The following is a 15,533-nucleotide window of genomic DNA, read 5'->3' as shown; positions in this document are numbered from 1 at the left end:
CTGAGCTAAATCCCCAGCCCCTACCCATTTCATTCCTAATTAGATGGATTTGAGCCTTTTCTTTCCTTTTCTTTTGATAAGGTAGGCTATTTTGCATAAGGTTGGTTGTCTGTTTTATTTAATCTTTCGAAGCATCGACTCTTCATTGATTCTTTGTACTGTTTTCTTAGTCTCAGTTGCATTAATTTTTGTTCTGATCTTTATGATTTCTTCCTTCATCTGAGGTTTGCACTTCACTTCTTTTTTTCAATTTTGAAAGTAGTAAAATACAACAGAACATGACAGAACAAAGCCAATTGAGCCAGTATAGTGAAATTGCTACAGAACTTCACAGCAGGTTACTAGGATAACGGTAATAGGTATCACAGTATATCCTGTTATCTTCACAATAGTTGTTTTTTCAATCAAGTATAGCAAAATAAAATGAAATATAGTTGTTTTTTTCAATCACGTATAGCAAAATAAAATGAAATAAAGAACATTATAGAACTTATCAAAACAGTATTGAATAGAGCAGTACCATTAATCATAATAAAGCAAAACAGTAGTAAAAATATTTGCCTTCAAAGAGATGGTAGAAGAAAATCCTGCCTATTTGCTATATTGCATATGGTCAACCTCCCAAGAGATGCTCAGATCTCTGGTTCCCATTTGCTAATGGGAAAGTGGGATGGCAGGGAAAGTGGGATGTTTGACTCTCGGCCCCTGCAGCGGTAGGCTCACTATTGCTTAGCAGGGAGGCAGGCTGGTTGCTTGGTTTCCCAGCGCCCTGAGTTCCAACATGGTGCGGATCTCAGGAGACACTGGTGGTTCTCCCACTGGAGGGGCCACAGCCTGCCACACCATAGCCGCTCACCAGAGAGGTGAGCTGGTTGCTTATTTTCCCTTGGCATTGTTATTTAATTGCAGAAACTGTCTCTTTAGTTTCGTCTGTGACTCATTGGTTTTCAGGAGGGTTTGATTTAATTTCCAAGTGTTTATGTAGTTTTGGTGGTTTCTTTTGCCATTGATTTCCAATTTCATTGCATTATGGCCATATAATATGTGGAGAATAATTTCAGTTCCTTAGCATTTACTTAAGCATGTTCTGTGGGGTCTGTTTTGGAGAAAGTCTTGTGTACAGCTGAGAAGAATATGTATTCTGTTGTTTGGGGTATAATATTCATTGATACCTACTAAGTGCATTTGTTCAAAGATTTGGTTTAGCTCTGATACTTACTTTTTGGTTTTTTTGTTTAATTGATATATCTATTTGTGGTAATGTGATATGAAGGTCACCCATTACAGTTGTATTGGTGCTTTTCTTATTTTTCATATGCATTATGCTTGTTTTATTTATTATGCAGTGTTTGTTTTATATAGTTGGGTGTGCTGGTATTTGGTGAATATATATTTGTGATTACTATCTCTTCCTCATGCATTGTTCCTTTAACAAGTAAGTAGTGACTTTCTTTGTCTTTTCTGATCAGTCTTGCCTTTTAATCCACTTTGTTTGCAAATATAACAGCTATCTCTGCTTTGAATTTCTGAAATTTTAACAATTACTTGTCTTGTAGTTTTTTTCTGATCATGACTAATTGGAGTTCTATATGCCTTACTTATTTATATGTCAGATTTTGTTTCTTGCATGCATGGGAAGATTTCTGTTATTACTTATGTGGATAGATTTACATTTTATCTCTTACATTTTATCTCTTTGTACTATCTTTTTTGTTGTTGATTCTGATTAATATCATGTTATTCTTTTTTGCATCATATAGCAGCTGTTGGATTGTACAATCTCTTGCTATTTTTTTGTTTGTTTGTTTGGTACCAGGGTCCCTTGCTATTTTTAAGAATTCTTTCATTTGATGACTGCTAACCACCATCCTGTGTTTTAGGTCTGATATTCTTCATGTTGATTGTTCTGTGTATAATTTCACTAGAATTTTTAATCCCCTGAATATATGAATCTGTTTTATGAAATCTAATTCTTTTCTGGGCCTTCATGGTTTCTATCACTTTCTTAAGATTCTTTTTTTTTTTTTCTTTTTCTCTCTCTCCTTTTTAAAAATCTGAATCTACTTAGATTCACTTACCATTTCCTTCATTATCTGTTTAGTTTTCCGTGAAATTGTTTCTGATTTGTTTTTTTCTAAAGATTTACTCATCTGTTGTATTCTTTCTTTTGTGTTATTTCTGCTGTAGTATTTCAGAAATTTCAGCTGGATAATTTGTATTACTGACACTGCCTTGGACAAGCTGGAGGTCTGTGATTGGATCTTGCTTCCATCTTTTCTTTCTTTCTTTTTTTTCTGCATTGATGCTTGTAAATTGCTTGGGGTAGATAGCTTTATTAGTTGTATTGAGACCTCTTTAGTAAATGACTACTTTTCAGAGATGTCTTCTAGGCATAGCTGGCTTCTGGCTTTTGCATCTTTCTCAACATCCTACCTCTTTAAATTGTTAGGGGATGAGAAATTGCTGCCTGATTAGCCTACCACCCAGTTCTTTGGTACTGGCCTATGATACTATTTATGACTCCCAGATAATCTTGGTATTGGCATACAAGGAAGAAAAACTGATCACAACTACGTCACGTACACTAAAGTAATACAGTTAGTATTGACAATAGCATGAAGCATAGTGTAGAAAATGACAAACTTTATTAATTTGCCACATTAAACTAGAGTACAAGATTTTATAGTTATAAAAAATTTAAATCAGAAAATTATGCATAGTAAATATCCCCTCAGTACAGTGATTTCACCCTCAGTGAGAAAATGTTAAAGGGATAAGAAGAAAAAAATAGAGAAATAAAAAAGAAGAAAAAGAAAGTAGAAGCAAGGCTGAAGGACAAAGAAAGATTACCCAACATTCAGAAAACTGATGAAGAAGACAGAAAACTGATGAAGAAAGAAGGAAAAACACAAAGAAGAACAAAACCAAACCAAACAAAAACTGGAAATAGTGTTCATACTCATGAAAAAACAAGCAATGAAAAAAAAAGCAATGAAAAAAGAAAAGCAAGAGAGTTCTCTGTTATTTCAAGCCCATGTTATTGTCTGGGGTCTGCAGTTTTGTAGTAGTATCTAATTTGGAGACGTCTCTCTTGGCACTGGCTAACAAGGAGACAGACAGAGGCCAATCTGTGCTGGAGGATCCCAGCAAGCCTGCAGTGGGATTAGTGTGGGGTGCTGGATACTCCCACCAGTTTCCAACAAGAATAGTGCAGAGTGCTTATTCTGGTGCTTCATCTTCACAGTTCACGCTGATCCTGGCCTCTGGTTGTGGGGTCAGGGCCTGAATCATTCAGCCTGCAACACTCTGGTGTCTGTTCTCAGCCTGCCCTCTGATCCCCGACCCTGGACTCTGCAGTCCTCTTTCATCCAGGCACAGTGGGATTCCAACATCTGGAGCCCTAGGATGAATGGCTGCGCTGGGTCCCTTGTTCAGCTGGCTCTTCCCTAAATGGCCTCTTGCCAGGCACTGTCTCTAGAGGACATGCAGACACTTGGGCTGCAGTCACCTCCCAGCTGTTGTAGCACATAGCATCCACTGTTCTGCTCCACTGCTGTGTTTCTCCCTGCAGGCCTCTGGAGGCACCCACCCTCACGGAATCTCTGCAGATTCAGTCTTCTTATGCCAATAGCCAGGAGGAGCTGGGGAGAAAGTACAGATTGCCACCTCATTTTTCTGTGTTGTGTCTCCTTATTTTCTCTGTGGGTTCCAGTTCTCCCTTCAGATTCAGACTTCTGCTGGGTCCTGAGGATCAGCCTACCTTCCTTCCTTTCTTCCAAGTTGTTATATCTCACTGTCTGGATTCTGAATCTTAGATAGGTTGATTTGTTGTGACTTATTACTCTGCCATCTCCTGTTCTATTATTTTAAATTTTGTTGTTTGTTTCTTTGGCATAACAGGGCCAAACTAAAGGCCAAAATTGTTCATATTTTCTTTTTAAGTCATTGTGAACACACAAAAGTCACATCACAGATTTTTGTTTTGACAATACTTGGAGTTGACCCCAACTCATGATGATCCTCCTGCCTCAGCCTCCAGAGTGCAGGGATTACAGGCATTGTCTTATGTTCTATGCTGACATCATAAAATATGTGGAAAGTATTTTTCTTCTGATTTCCGGTTTTTGGTTTTTTTTTTGTATTTTTCTGTATTTTCTGAAGTAGTTTTCTTCTGATTTTCTTACTATTTCTTCTTTACCATGTAGTTTTCTATTTGGGGAGATTTTTGCAATAAAATCCATCTGCCTTCAATAAATAGAGGAGTAGGGGCTGGGGATTTAGCTCAGCAGCATAAGCACCTGCCTTGCAAGCAGGCGGTCGTGAGTTCGATCCCTGGTACCGATAAAAAATAAATAAATAAATAGAGGAGCATATACTTCCTTAAGTGACATAGTTTTATTTGTCTTTAAACTTTATATAGATCTAATCATATCGTATGTAACTTGTGCTTTTTTTTGCCTTCCTAGGTAGCAAATACACATTCATAAAGAGTTTAATTTGTGTAACCAGACTTTTATTAGCTAGCTTTTACATAGTAAGTCTTAAATGAAGGAAAGCAGAAAGGAATCACCACACTATTTTTGCCAGAGCAGGGCCTGACACTTCAGGGAGTCCCAGTAAATCAAGTTTGGCCACTTGCTCCTACACCAAATAGAAAAAGTAATGGTAAAAGGCAGGCAAGCAGGGCAAGGGTAAGCTCAGTGGTAGAGTGTTTACCCAGTATGTGTGAAGCCATGGGGGCAGTCTCTAGTGACAGGTGGGGGACACAGAGGCAGGAAAGCAGTTACTCAGTATAGCTGTCCTGGGAAGACAAGGGTCTTCTCAGCAGAATTGTTTCTTGGCAGGGGTGAGGGGGCACTAACAAGAGCTCCAAGGTTATATAGCATGAAATATGTGTAATTCAGCAGTCCTAGTCCAGCTGTGGGCTGGTCAATCATTACCTCGGGATGGTCGGGTCAGAGCTCTGTCTTGATAAAGTCAGTGCTGCCTAGGTGAATACTTCCTTATCACAAGATGTTTATTCATCAGGCCTGTGGTTCCTGTTGGCTGCAGGAGGTAATGACTCAAAGAAAGGATAGATCAGAGTGAAAACAAAGATGTTGGAGTTTTTATTCTGATTTTAGTTGCCCATTTGGGCATCTACAGATGCAGCAGTCAGTGCTTTTAGTAAAATCAGCATATAAATCCCTGTTACACTATTGGTAATAGGTGAAAATACACAGGTTTATCAGTGGTTGTTATGTACAAGGTTTTTGTTGCTTGAAGAATATGATACTTAACTGATTCTGCCAATTTGAGTAAGAAATGGCCGACTAAATTGGCCATTATAGTATAGTTTTGGGTGTGGTCAAAGGAGTTAGTGAAGATTTTCTGTGATTTACTGGGTGTGTGTGTGACAGCAACCAATAGGCTTGCTACCTCAGCGATATAAAAGGGACTTTGGAGGAAATCCGTTTTTACTTCACCTTGGAAATTGTCTCCTGGCTGCCAGCACAGACCCTTCAGTCTCTAGCACAGAACCTTAAACCTTCAATTGCAGGCCTTCAGCATCCTGATATGGACCTCCATAGGATACTACACTGAGCTTCAGGTCTTTGACTATATCCTCAGATCTCAAGGGCACAGACAGCCCTTTTACACTTTTTTTTTTTTTTGGTCTTTTTCATTTTTATCAGTTCCGGGGATCGAACTCATGACTGCCTGCTTGCAAGGCAGGCACTTATGCTGCTGAGCTAAATCTCCAGCCCCCACCCCCTTTTACACTTTTTAACACCTGCCTCTGAATAGCCCTTGTAAGTCAGTCTTGTAAATTCTTACGTATTTGTGTATCTTGGGTTAAATCTGTTTCTCTAGTAAGCACTGACTGAGTGGTTTTAGTGCCAGGAGTGGGGTCACTGTTGTGACACTACCTGACCATGTGCTTCAGGGGCCTTTGGGAGTGGCTTGTGGAGGAGTTTGGCAAGGTTTGGAGACAGTGGCTGAAGAAGCAGTCCTTGAGTGCTTTAAACTATACTTGACAGGAGATTCTGGTCCAAACTCAGAAGACCAGAATGCTGATAGAAATACATCCAGTAAAGACCAGGCTCAGGAGATTTCAGGAACAAGGGCTGCATTGGCTATTGGATTCTAAACCATGTGTTTTTCTTTGGTAGAAAATTTATCTGCATTTTGCTGATGTCCAGAGACTTTGCCTGAAATGGAGATTAAAGTTGGTCAACCAATTAATACTGCAGAAGAAATTTCAAGGCAATCTAATGTTGAGGCAGTCATATAGCTACTGGGGGGCTTTTAGCCAGGTTTATGTTGAGCTTCAAGAACAGGAAACCCAGCAGAATGATTTCAGACATTTTGGATTTGGCCAGAAAAAAAGCTCTGGAAAAGCTGAGGACTGCAAAGATGGAGAAGAGATAAATGTGGCTATGGAAAAGGAAGAGCACAAGAGAAAAGGTGGCTTGAGATGTCACAAAAACTACCAGGACTCTCTCTTTGCAGCCCCAAAGATAGCCTTAAAGTGCATTGTTTCAGAATGGCAGCAGCCTAGAGAATTTACTCATCAGATTGGATTCACTGTGCTTCGCAATCCAGGCAGTTGACTCCTATACTCAAGAAAGAAGGAACCCTGGCTACAACTAGTAGCAGACTCTGGCATCATCCACATGGTGCTGGTTATAGGCACACGCAGTATGCAGGAGTTGTGGTGTCAGGCAGGTTTCCATCCAGATTTCGGAAGGCTTGGGAGGCCATGTAGTACACCCTTGAGAGGCCAGTTTGGGGTGTTGTAAATGTGAAGCTACGGCGAAAGGTGCAGTGGACATCCCAGAAAGGTGGAGAAGACAGGAACTTGTATTGTCTGAGGAAAGCTACAGGAAGGGAGCAGAGTTAGCCCAAGGGAGAAGCAATGGGAGCGACAATTACCAGCAGTGCCTTAAAGGCAGTTATTCAAACCCTTTGGAGTTCGCATCATGCCACAAATTACCCTGGACATGGGACTAGAGAACTTAATTTGCTGCTGAATTTTGGACCTGCTTTGGTCCCATTGCTTTCTGTCTTCTTCATTATACTTTTTGGCATGGAAATGTCGTATCTTGTACCACTGAATGTTGAAAGTGTTTAACTTTCTTTTCATTTGTGTAGAGGCTCACAGCTAATAGTTTGCCATAAATCTCAGAGGAGACTAGACTTGGACTTTTCAGCAATGCTAAAACTGTTAGTATTTTGGCAACTCTTGGATACGGACTAAATGCCTTTTGCATAAAAGAATGCATATGAGTCTTTCAAGGGCCAAGGGCAGAATGTTATGGCTTATGTATGGATGTCCCTCCAAAACGTCTTCCTACCTTGAGGTCATAGGTGGAACTGGCTGGATCTAGGGTGTGGGATCCTGGGATTAAGAATATGACACTGGATTGCTTTTGCCCTGGAAGGAAAAAGATCCAAAGTCACTTGGCGACCAAAAGCCAGCGATTACCAGTGTTTGAACCTAAAGCTTTGATTTGTAACTACAAGAACCTTGTCCTCCCTGCTGATTTGCTTCTGAATCAAGAAAAATGAAGAAAAAAGCAATGTGACCTCAGTAGGGTGTGATGGGTAACCTGGTGCAGACTGCTGGATGTGATGAAAGCTAGAGCATTTTACACACGTTCTGACCGTGGAGGAAGGTGTGCTGTACGGCAGACCTGTGCTTCCACCAGGCTGGCTCCTGAAAACCCTTGATAGGAAGGCTGAGTTTGGCATTGCCTTACTTAAGGATGCTGAAAGCGGTTTTTTGAGGTTTAATGTTAACTGTACGTCCAGAGCCAAGGGAACTTTCAGCTCAGCCAGATCCACAAGTTAGATGTGAATTTCCTACATATTCCAATTTACAAACTTACCTGTAAAGTTTCAGGTCTGAGCTGTATAATATGGGAACTGCCAACAAAGCCAGCCTCCTTACATGCTTGATAGATTTAATTCATGAGAGATCATGTTATGTGAACATTTGATTGTTGAAATTGTTTCCCTTCTGTTTGCCTGATTAGTAGATTGCCACTGTTTAGCAATGTTTTGTATTTTTTCAGCTTTTTGTAATTTAATTAACTTTATATTTTTTAAACCTTGTTGTGGTCTAATGAAAGTATTTTTCAGTATGTGATGTTTTGCTGTAAATGCCATGTCACTGTAGTTTTGTGTTATTGAACAGAAACCAAAATAAATTTCAGATATCAAAAAAAAAAAGAATATGACACTGGGGGACTGGGAATTTAGCTCAGCGGCATAAGTACCTGCCTTGCAAGTAGGCAGTTGTGAGTTCAATCCCTGGTACCGATAAAAATGAAAAAAGACAAAAAAAAAAAAAAAATATGACACTGGGATTTAGGGTGCATGATTACTAAATTGGTTTAGCAGATGTCTGAGTGGATAATGGGAAAGGCCCATCCTGCTTGCAGTTTGGAAGGGATAAAGGGCGTGACAGGCTGTCGCCTTGCTGCTGTGGTTGCTTACCTGGCTGCCTTCTGCCTGCCTCTGCCATGCCACCTTGTCCTGGAGCCAGCCAACGGTGGAACCTGTAAAAACTGAGCTACAATGTACCCTTCCTCCTTTATCTTTGTCTTAGCAATGAGAAAATTAACCAGACAGGATTTTATGTGGAATGACCAGCATTTTGATTTTTAAAAGGAGAACAAACATCTAGCAAGGCCTTTTTCTCCTTAAATGGCTGTTTGGCACCCTTTAAACACTTTTCTTAAGTTTGGGGAGTTTCCCAAGTACTGAGGGCGGCTCTCCAGCCTCCCTTACTGGCAAGCCCAGGAACTTGCTGCAGACACTGTCACTCATACAGGTCTCCCAGTGGGAGAGAGCAGGAGAGAAGAGAGCAGCATGGAACACTTCTTGTCGACATTCAGCACAGCATTCACATGAATCCTTTTGTTTCCTTATGTTTGTCTTTTTGACACAGTCTCCTTACACAGTTCAGTCTGGCCTTGAGTTCACTTTGTAGCCCAGACCAGTCTTGAATTTGCAGTGATCCTCCCACCTCAGCTAACCAAGTGCTGGGATTACAGGTGTGTACCACCATGCCCGGCTAATTATTATTTTATTTTAAAGACAATAAGACTGAACAAAATAAAACAATAAAGCCAATCAGAATAGAACAATGAAAATGATACAGGAGTTCAAAGCAAAACAATAGGAAATCAACAGTGGTTACCATTGTTTTCTTCAGAATAGCTGTCCATACCACCAGAAATAATAAAATCAAACAAAAGACAGAATAAAACCAATCAAAATAAAATAATGAAAGCATTATAGGACTTCAAAACCAGGTAATAAGAAATCAACAATGGCTACCATGATAATATCCTGTCATCTTCAAAATAACTGCCCATACCATCAGAAATAATAAAATCAAACAAAATGTAACAATAAAATGAAACCAAACCAAACAATGGAAATTATACAAAAGTTCAAAACAAGATAATAGGAAATTAACAATGGCTATTGCTATCCCTTTTTAGACATTTCCTCCCCTTTCGCTTTCACAATAGCTATTGTACATTTTGGATCCCACTAACTCCTTCTGTTTTTTATAGTAAGGAGACAGCACAGTGTTCATCCATGTGAGTCTGAACCATTTTACCCATGAGCATGATCTCAAGTTGCATCCATTTACCTATAAGAGCCCTGAGATTATCCTCTACAGCTGAGTAGCTTTCCACTGTATAAAAGTACCATACCTGACTTATCCATTCTATGGTTGATGGGCAAGCTACTTCTGCTGTTTTCTGGTTTCCTGTCACATGGAACATTGTTTTTTCTCCTTTGACTTTCCTTCTGTGAATTTCCTTTTGAGTTAAATGTGTTTCTCATATATTGATGGATCTTGTTTCTTCATCTACTCTCCCTGTGTTTCCTTTTATTGGTGAATTGAGGCTGTCTGTATTAATGGTTACATTCAGCACGCATTGGCTCATGTCTGCCATGCTATCCTCTTGCTGTTGGCTCCCCACTTTTCCCCTCAGTTCAACTGCTCCCCCTGCTCAGCAATTCCCCTCTGCTGCTATACCTGGAACTGTGATCATCTTTACCTCTTCTAGAATATCCTTCAGTGCTCTTTGTAGGTTGTTTGTTCTTTGTCATGGAAGTATCTTGTTTCTCCAGTAATTTTGAAAGATAGTTTTGCAAGGTATACCAGTCTGGGTTGGAAGTTGTTTTATCTCAGAATTTGAAACAGTTCACTCCAAGCTCTTCTTAACTTGATGATTTGTGTTGAGAAGTCTGCCATGATTCTGATGGGTTTTCCTTTCGAGGGGATCTGTTTCTTTCTCTGATACCCTTTAATATTCTGTTCTTGTGCTGAATTTCTGGGTCCTTGATTATTACATGTCTGGGTGTAGCTTTATTTTGGTTATTTATTTGGTTGGAGTTCTATATGCCTGTATTATCTGTAAATCAGGACCTTTTCCCATGTTTGGGAAGTTTTGTGCTATTACTTCTTTTTGTGTCATTTGTATTGCCCCCTGTTTTTTTGCTGACACCTATCAGTCTTAAATTGTTTTTCTCTGCATTGTCTTATAGCCATTGAATTGTTATTTCCTGGTTCCTTATTATTTTTCAGATCTTTCCTTTTGTGATTGCTAGCTACAATCCTGTCTTCAAGGGCTGAAAGTCTGTTTTCAGTTTTTTCAAGTGATTTTGCCAGCTTTCAATAGAGCTTTTAATTTCTCTTTTAATATATCTTTGAGTCTGTCTCATGCATTGTAATTCCTTCCTATATTGGTCATTCAAGGTTTCCCCTATTTTTTTTTTTTTTATTTAAGAGGAAAAAGAGAAAAACAAAACAAAACAGTGTAAGGGTACAAGTAATAGATTACACATTATCATCTTAGAGATAGTTGCTCAAGTCACAGGATCAAAGCATACAAAGTGGACATTCAAACAGTGAGACTGCAAACAGTTGTGTTCAATAATCTAACCAAAAACATTAATACGGTCATCACACTTGCAGCACGGTAAACACACTTGCAGCTGTATCCTTTAGAGCACTTTTTCCCCCCTTTTTTACAACAAAATTTACACATTTGGGGTTTTATTACTCCCCTAGTTCTTATTACTTTTTTTTTGGAAGAGAATAAAACCAAATATGACAAAACAAAGCTGTCAGTCAAAACCAAGGATAGACATAGGACATGGTATAAAAACAGAGTACAAGGTTATCAACAATGGTTACCATAATGCCTCTTGCTTCCTTAAAAAGAATTGCCTATATCATTAGGTATTATAAAGTTGAACAAAACAGTACAGAACAAGACCAATAAAACCTAAACATTGTAAACATTACAGGACTTCAAAAGAAGATAATAGTCAAACCAGAATGCGCATCATAGTGAATCTTATTGCCTTCAAAGTAGTTGCCTATACCCTCAAACTTGATACTATCAAACAGAACGGAACAGAGTCTAATCAGTCAAAACAAGATAGTGGGAGTAATACAGGACTTCAAATCAAGTTAATAGGAAATCAAAAAAATTACTATAATATATCCTAATTTTTAAAAAATTTTTCCCCTTAATTAAAAAAATAATTTAAAAAATAACTAATTTTTTTAATGAATAAGGGAGAGATTGAGATAAAAGAGGACATAATAACATAACAATACAGGTCAAAGTATGACAGTTTCAGCAACCTAGTGCTTTACCACCAAATAACCCAACTTAATAGTAATTACCATAGTGTCTTTTTCCTTGAAATATTTGAATATAACTTCGTATACTATAGCATCAAACATATCAAGACAGTGTAAAACCATTCAAGTGTATGAAAGTATTGTAGGGTATTTAGAACCAGCTAAAAGAAAACAAACAATGGTTTCTATGTTATCTCTTTGCCTATAACAATTTTTGTTTATACTATCACATATAATAAAATCCAGCAAGATACAACATGATAAAACCAATGGAGACAGAAGAGCCATAGTTTGGTGGGGCTTCAAAACAAGATGATATTAAATCAGCACTAGCTATTATGATGTCTTGTTTTCTTCAAAATAGCTGTTCATTTCATCACAGGCAATAATATCAAGCAGCCCAGAATAAAGCCATTCCAATTAATAAGTGAAAACTTTATAAGGCTTCAAGGCCACATAATGGGGAATCATAATTACCACATGCTGTTACATATTTGAATCATTTCTTACGCTAGGGAAAGGTTTCCCTTATTTTCCTCCTCTTTTTTTTTTTTTTTAAATCTATGTCTTCTTTGGGTACACTTAGCAACCCTTTCATTATGTTTGTGATTTCTCCTTTACCTGAGGTACTATTTCTGATCTGATTACTTGTACAGCCTCATGGAGTTGTTTCCTTACTTCAGTTGCTATCCTTTCAGAAATTTCAGGTGTGTGACTTGCAGTTTCTTCCATGTCTATATCTCCCAGCCTTGTTTTGTGTGGGCTGAATGTCTGAGATTGCCTTTTGCTCCTTTTTCTTGACATTTTCCTGGATTCCTGTGGATAAGCTGGTTGTGGGTTCCCAGGCATTTCCTACATTGGCTGCTCTTCCACAGTGTAGGGTAATGGGCCAGGCACCTGTATTTCTTGAAACCCAGGTTCCTGGGGAGGCAGTGGGACTTCTCAAGACCTGTATGGCTGCATCAAGGCTTCCCCAATGGCCATCGGTGGTGACAGGGCTGCTTCCTCTCTTGAGCTGCCTGGCTACACCAGGACTTTCCTGATGGCAGCAGGCATGCAGCAGCATGTCTGGCTGCTTCTGCTGGCTGCCTCTCATATACACATACAAATACTGATATTACACAAAATACAGTCATTCCTTGACTTACTAACATTTGTAAGTCAGATTTGTGTAAGTCTGACATAGTGAGTTTCATGACACAAACATACAGTATAAAACATTAAAAACTCAAAACATACACGCAAATATTGTAAATTATTTTTACTTCTATAGTTAACCTTAAACACGAGCTACTTGCATGATTTGTTCACAACTCAAATGTTCATATACAGGACCTACTGTGTATTAAAATGCAGCTGGGAGGCTGTTTTGTCATTCTTTTTTTTTGGGGGGGGGCGTCTTTTTTATTTTTATCGGTACCAGGGATCGAACTCACGAATGCCTGCTTGCAAGGCAGGTACTTATGCCACTGAGCTAAATCCCTAGCCCCTGTTTTGTCATTCTTAACATCTGAAATGTGTTTGATATTGAAATCATATTGCGTTTTGATAACGAATTTAACTTCTCCTAAAAAGAGTTCTGGCCTTGGTCTTGGCTCATTGAGTGGTACCCTCTAAGCACGTGGCATTTCCAAAGTGATAGGAATCTGTTATTTCTGGTAGGCCCCTCAGCCCAACCTTCAGCCCAGTGTGAAACTCCTGCCTGCATCATGGGAGCTCCCTAAAAGCTGGGCTGTGCAGCTCAAGCAAACACCCTAGGTTGGCAGCACCCCATGCATGTTTCCACTCGTAGGTGCCTTGAAGGTGATGTTCCCTCAAGGATAACAGAAGCTTTAAACTGGGAACCCCATGACTTCTCCTATGCCTCCTCCCTTGGCTAAATCTAATTTGTAGATTTTTTTTTGTAATACATGTAAGTGTTACTGGGAAGCTGGCCCTGGTGCAGCAAGGCACCAGACCTTCCTTTTGTGGTCTTCAGTTTTTTGTGTCCTTCATAAAAGAATTCAGTCAAGTTTCATAGATTGTACAGAAGTATAGACAGAAGTCATTGAAAAGGAGAGAGAGAGAAAGAGAGAGAGAGAGAGAGAGAGAGAGAGAGAGAGAGAGAGAGAGAGTGTTACACCACCAAGCAAGGAGACAGGCAGTGCCAGGAGGGCATCTGCATCAAGTGTGAGTTTGGATACATTTTTATGCACCTAAAGGACCGGGGAAATGAAATGATTGTGCTTATTAACAGTTTACTTAGAAATTACTTCGGAATTACAAACTGTCTTCGTGTCCCTTTAGATGGGCACCATTTGCTTTAGTACATTTAACGTAGCCCTGCCAGGATGAACCACCAATAGTATATGCATTACTGTCTCATCAGGGGCTTGAAACACCCAGTGGGACTGTTCCCTGCTGCCTGATGGGACAGTTATTCATGGTGGTTCAGAGCTACCCAGTAGCAAAATATGCAGATTACAGCCCCATCTTGAGTGTGTTGATTATGTATAAAATTTACAGATGATAAGTTCATAACTTAAACCAGTACTAAACAAAACAAACAAAAAACAGTACCAGCCCAAGGCAGGAAGGTCTTTAAGGAGCAGTTCTTTCCCTGATGTCATCGGACTGTAGGTTGTGGCAGCCAGGAGTGCAGTGTGCCTTGTTCTAGAGTTAGCCCACAGGTATCAGAAGTACTGTACACAGTGTTTAACCTTAAGTGCACTGTGCTCTGTGGAGTCACCTTGGGTCTGAGACCTAATAAACAGTTACATTGAAATCTTTCTTTAATTACCTGACAACACATGTTATTTTGGAGCCCTTGTCCCCCAGCCCTGCTAATGTCTAACTACCTGCCTAACATGAGTGTAATTGCTTTTAGTGATTTCTGTAAGCTTTCTAGGAAATTGTTGAGCATGACCAAGTATGATTTTGGGAATCTCTTGGACTTGCAGGCTTGACTAGCTGGAGGGCTGACCTGTAACCTCAGAGCCTGGCCATACCCAGGATGCCACTGTGTCTGGCCATCAGTTTCTACGGAACTGCCTTACTTTTCTCTGTTTTCTCTCTTTTTTTCTTTTCTTTTTGTTTTGTGTATGTTTTTGAGACAAGGTCTCACCATGTAGTTCAGGTAGGCCTTGAACTCACTGTGTAGCCCAGGCTGGCTTCGAACTTGTGGCAATTCTCCTGCCTCAGACTCCTAAGCTCTGGGATTACAGGCATGTGCCACTATGTCTGGCCCTGTTTTATCATTTTTTTTTCTTTTTCTCCTTATCCCTTTTCTTGTTCATCTGTCTTTTTTTTTTTTAATTTTTGTTTTTGTTTTGAGACAGTGTGCTATGCAGTGCAGGCTGCTTTGAACTCACTTTCTAGCCCAGGCTGGCCTTGAATTTGCAGTGATCCTCCTAACTCAGCCTCCCAAGCACTGGAATTACAGGTGTGTGCCACCACACCCAACCTCTCCTTCCGAATTAATCTTTTATATCCACCAGTGACAGCCATGAGCTTTATTTCACTTAAACAGTGACATTCAAGCATAAAAAGTTGTCTGAAAGATGGGCATGGTGATGAATGCCTGTAATCTCTGCACTTTGGGAGACTGAGGCAGGAGGATCACCAGTTCAAACCCAGCTGAGCAGCTTAGTGATTTAGAGAGATGCTCTCTCAAAATACAAAATAAGGTAAAAAATAAATAGGTTAAAACAAGAAAAGAACTGGAGACGTAGCTCAGTGTGATGGCCCTGTGTCCAGTCCCCACAACTCCAGGTGCATGTGTGGGAGTGTGTCTAATTCATAGAACTAGCTGTGAGTGTGTCCCAGAGTACTCAGGGACACATACTGTTTGCTGTTCCCCAAGAAACACATGAGGCCCTTTATTTTGGAAAAT

General features: G+C 39.6%; 2 protein-coding genes across 5 annotated transcripts in view; one reads left to right on the top strand and one right to left on the bottom strand.

The window, feature by feature from the left end:
- Positions 1 to 15,533, top strand: part of Eef1akmt1 (EEF1A lysine methyltransferase 1) — a 53,162-nt gene that overhangs the window by 17,663 nt on the left and 19,966 nt on the right. The window lies entirely within an intron of this gene.
- Il17d (interleukin 17D) overlaps positions 2,627 to 15,533 on the bottom strand; it is a 61,798-nt gene continuing 48,891 nt past the window's right edge. Inside the window, exons 3-5 of the mRNA XM_063232489.1 lie at positions 8,482 to 8,543; positions 7,338 to 7,417; positions 2,627 to 6,860 (exon numbers count right to left, since the gene is read on the bottom strand). Coding sequence (XP_063088559.1) covers positions 6,630 to 6,860; positions 7,338 to 7,417; positions 8,482 to 8,543 — 373 coding nt within the window. The 3' untranslated portion in view covers positions 2,627 to 6,629. The remainder of the gene's footprint in view (positions 6,861 to 7,337; positions 7,418 to 8,481; positions 8,544 to 15,533) is intronic.

Source organism: Cavia porcellus, unplaced genomic scaffold (genome assembly GCF_034190915.1).
Source record: "Cavia porcellus strain 051 isolate PalLab524CR breed Dunkin Hartley unplaced genomic scaffold, mCavPor4.1 scaffold_21, whole genome shotgun sequence".
NCBI classification, from domain to species: domain Eukaryota; kingdom Metazoa; phylum Chordata; class Mammalia; order Rodentia; family Caviidae; genus Cavia; species Cavia porcellus.
Note: the sequence above shows the minus strand (reverse complement) of the source record. Positions and strands in the feature narration are given on the sequence as shown.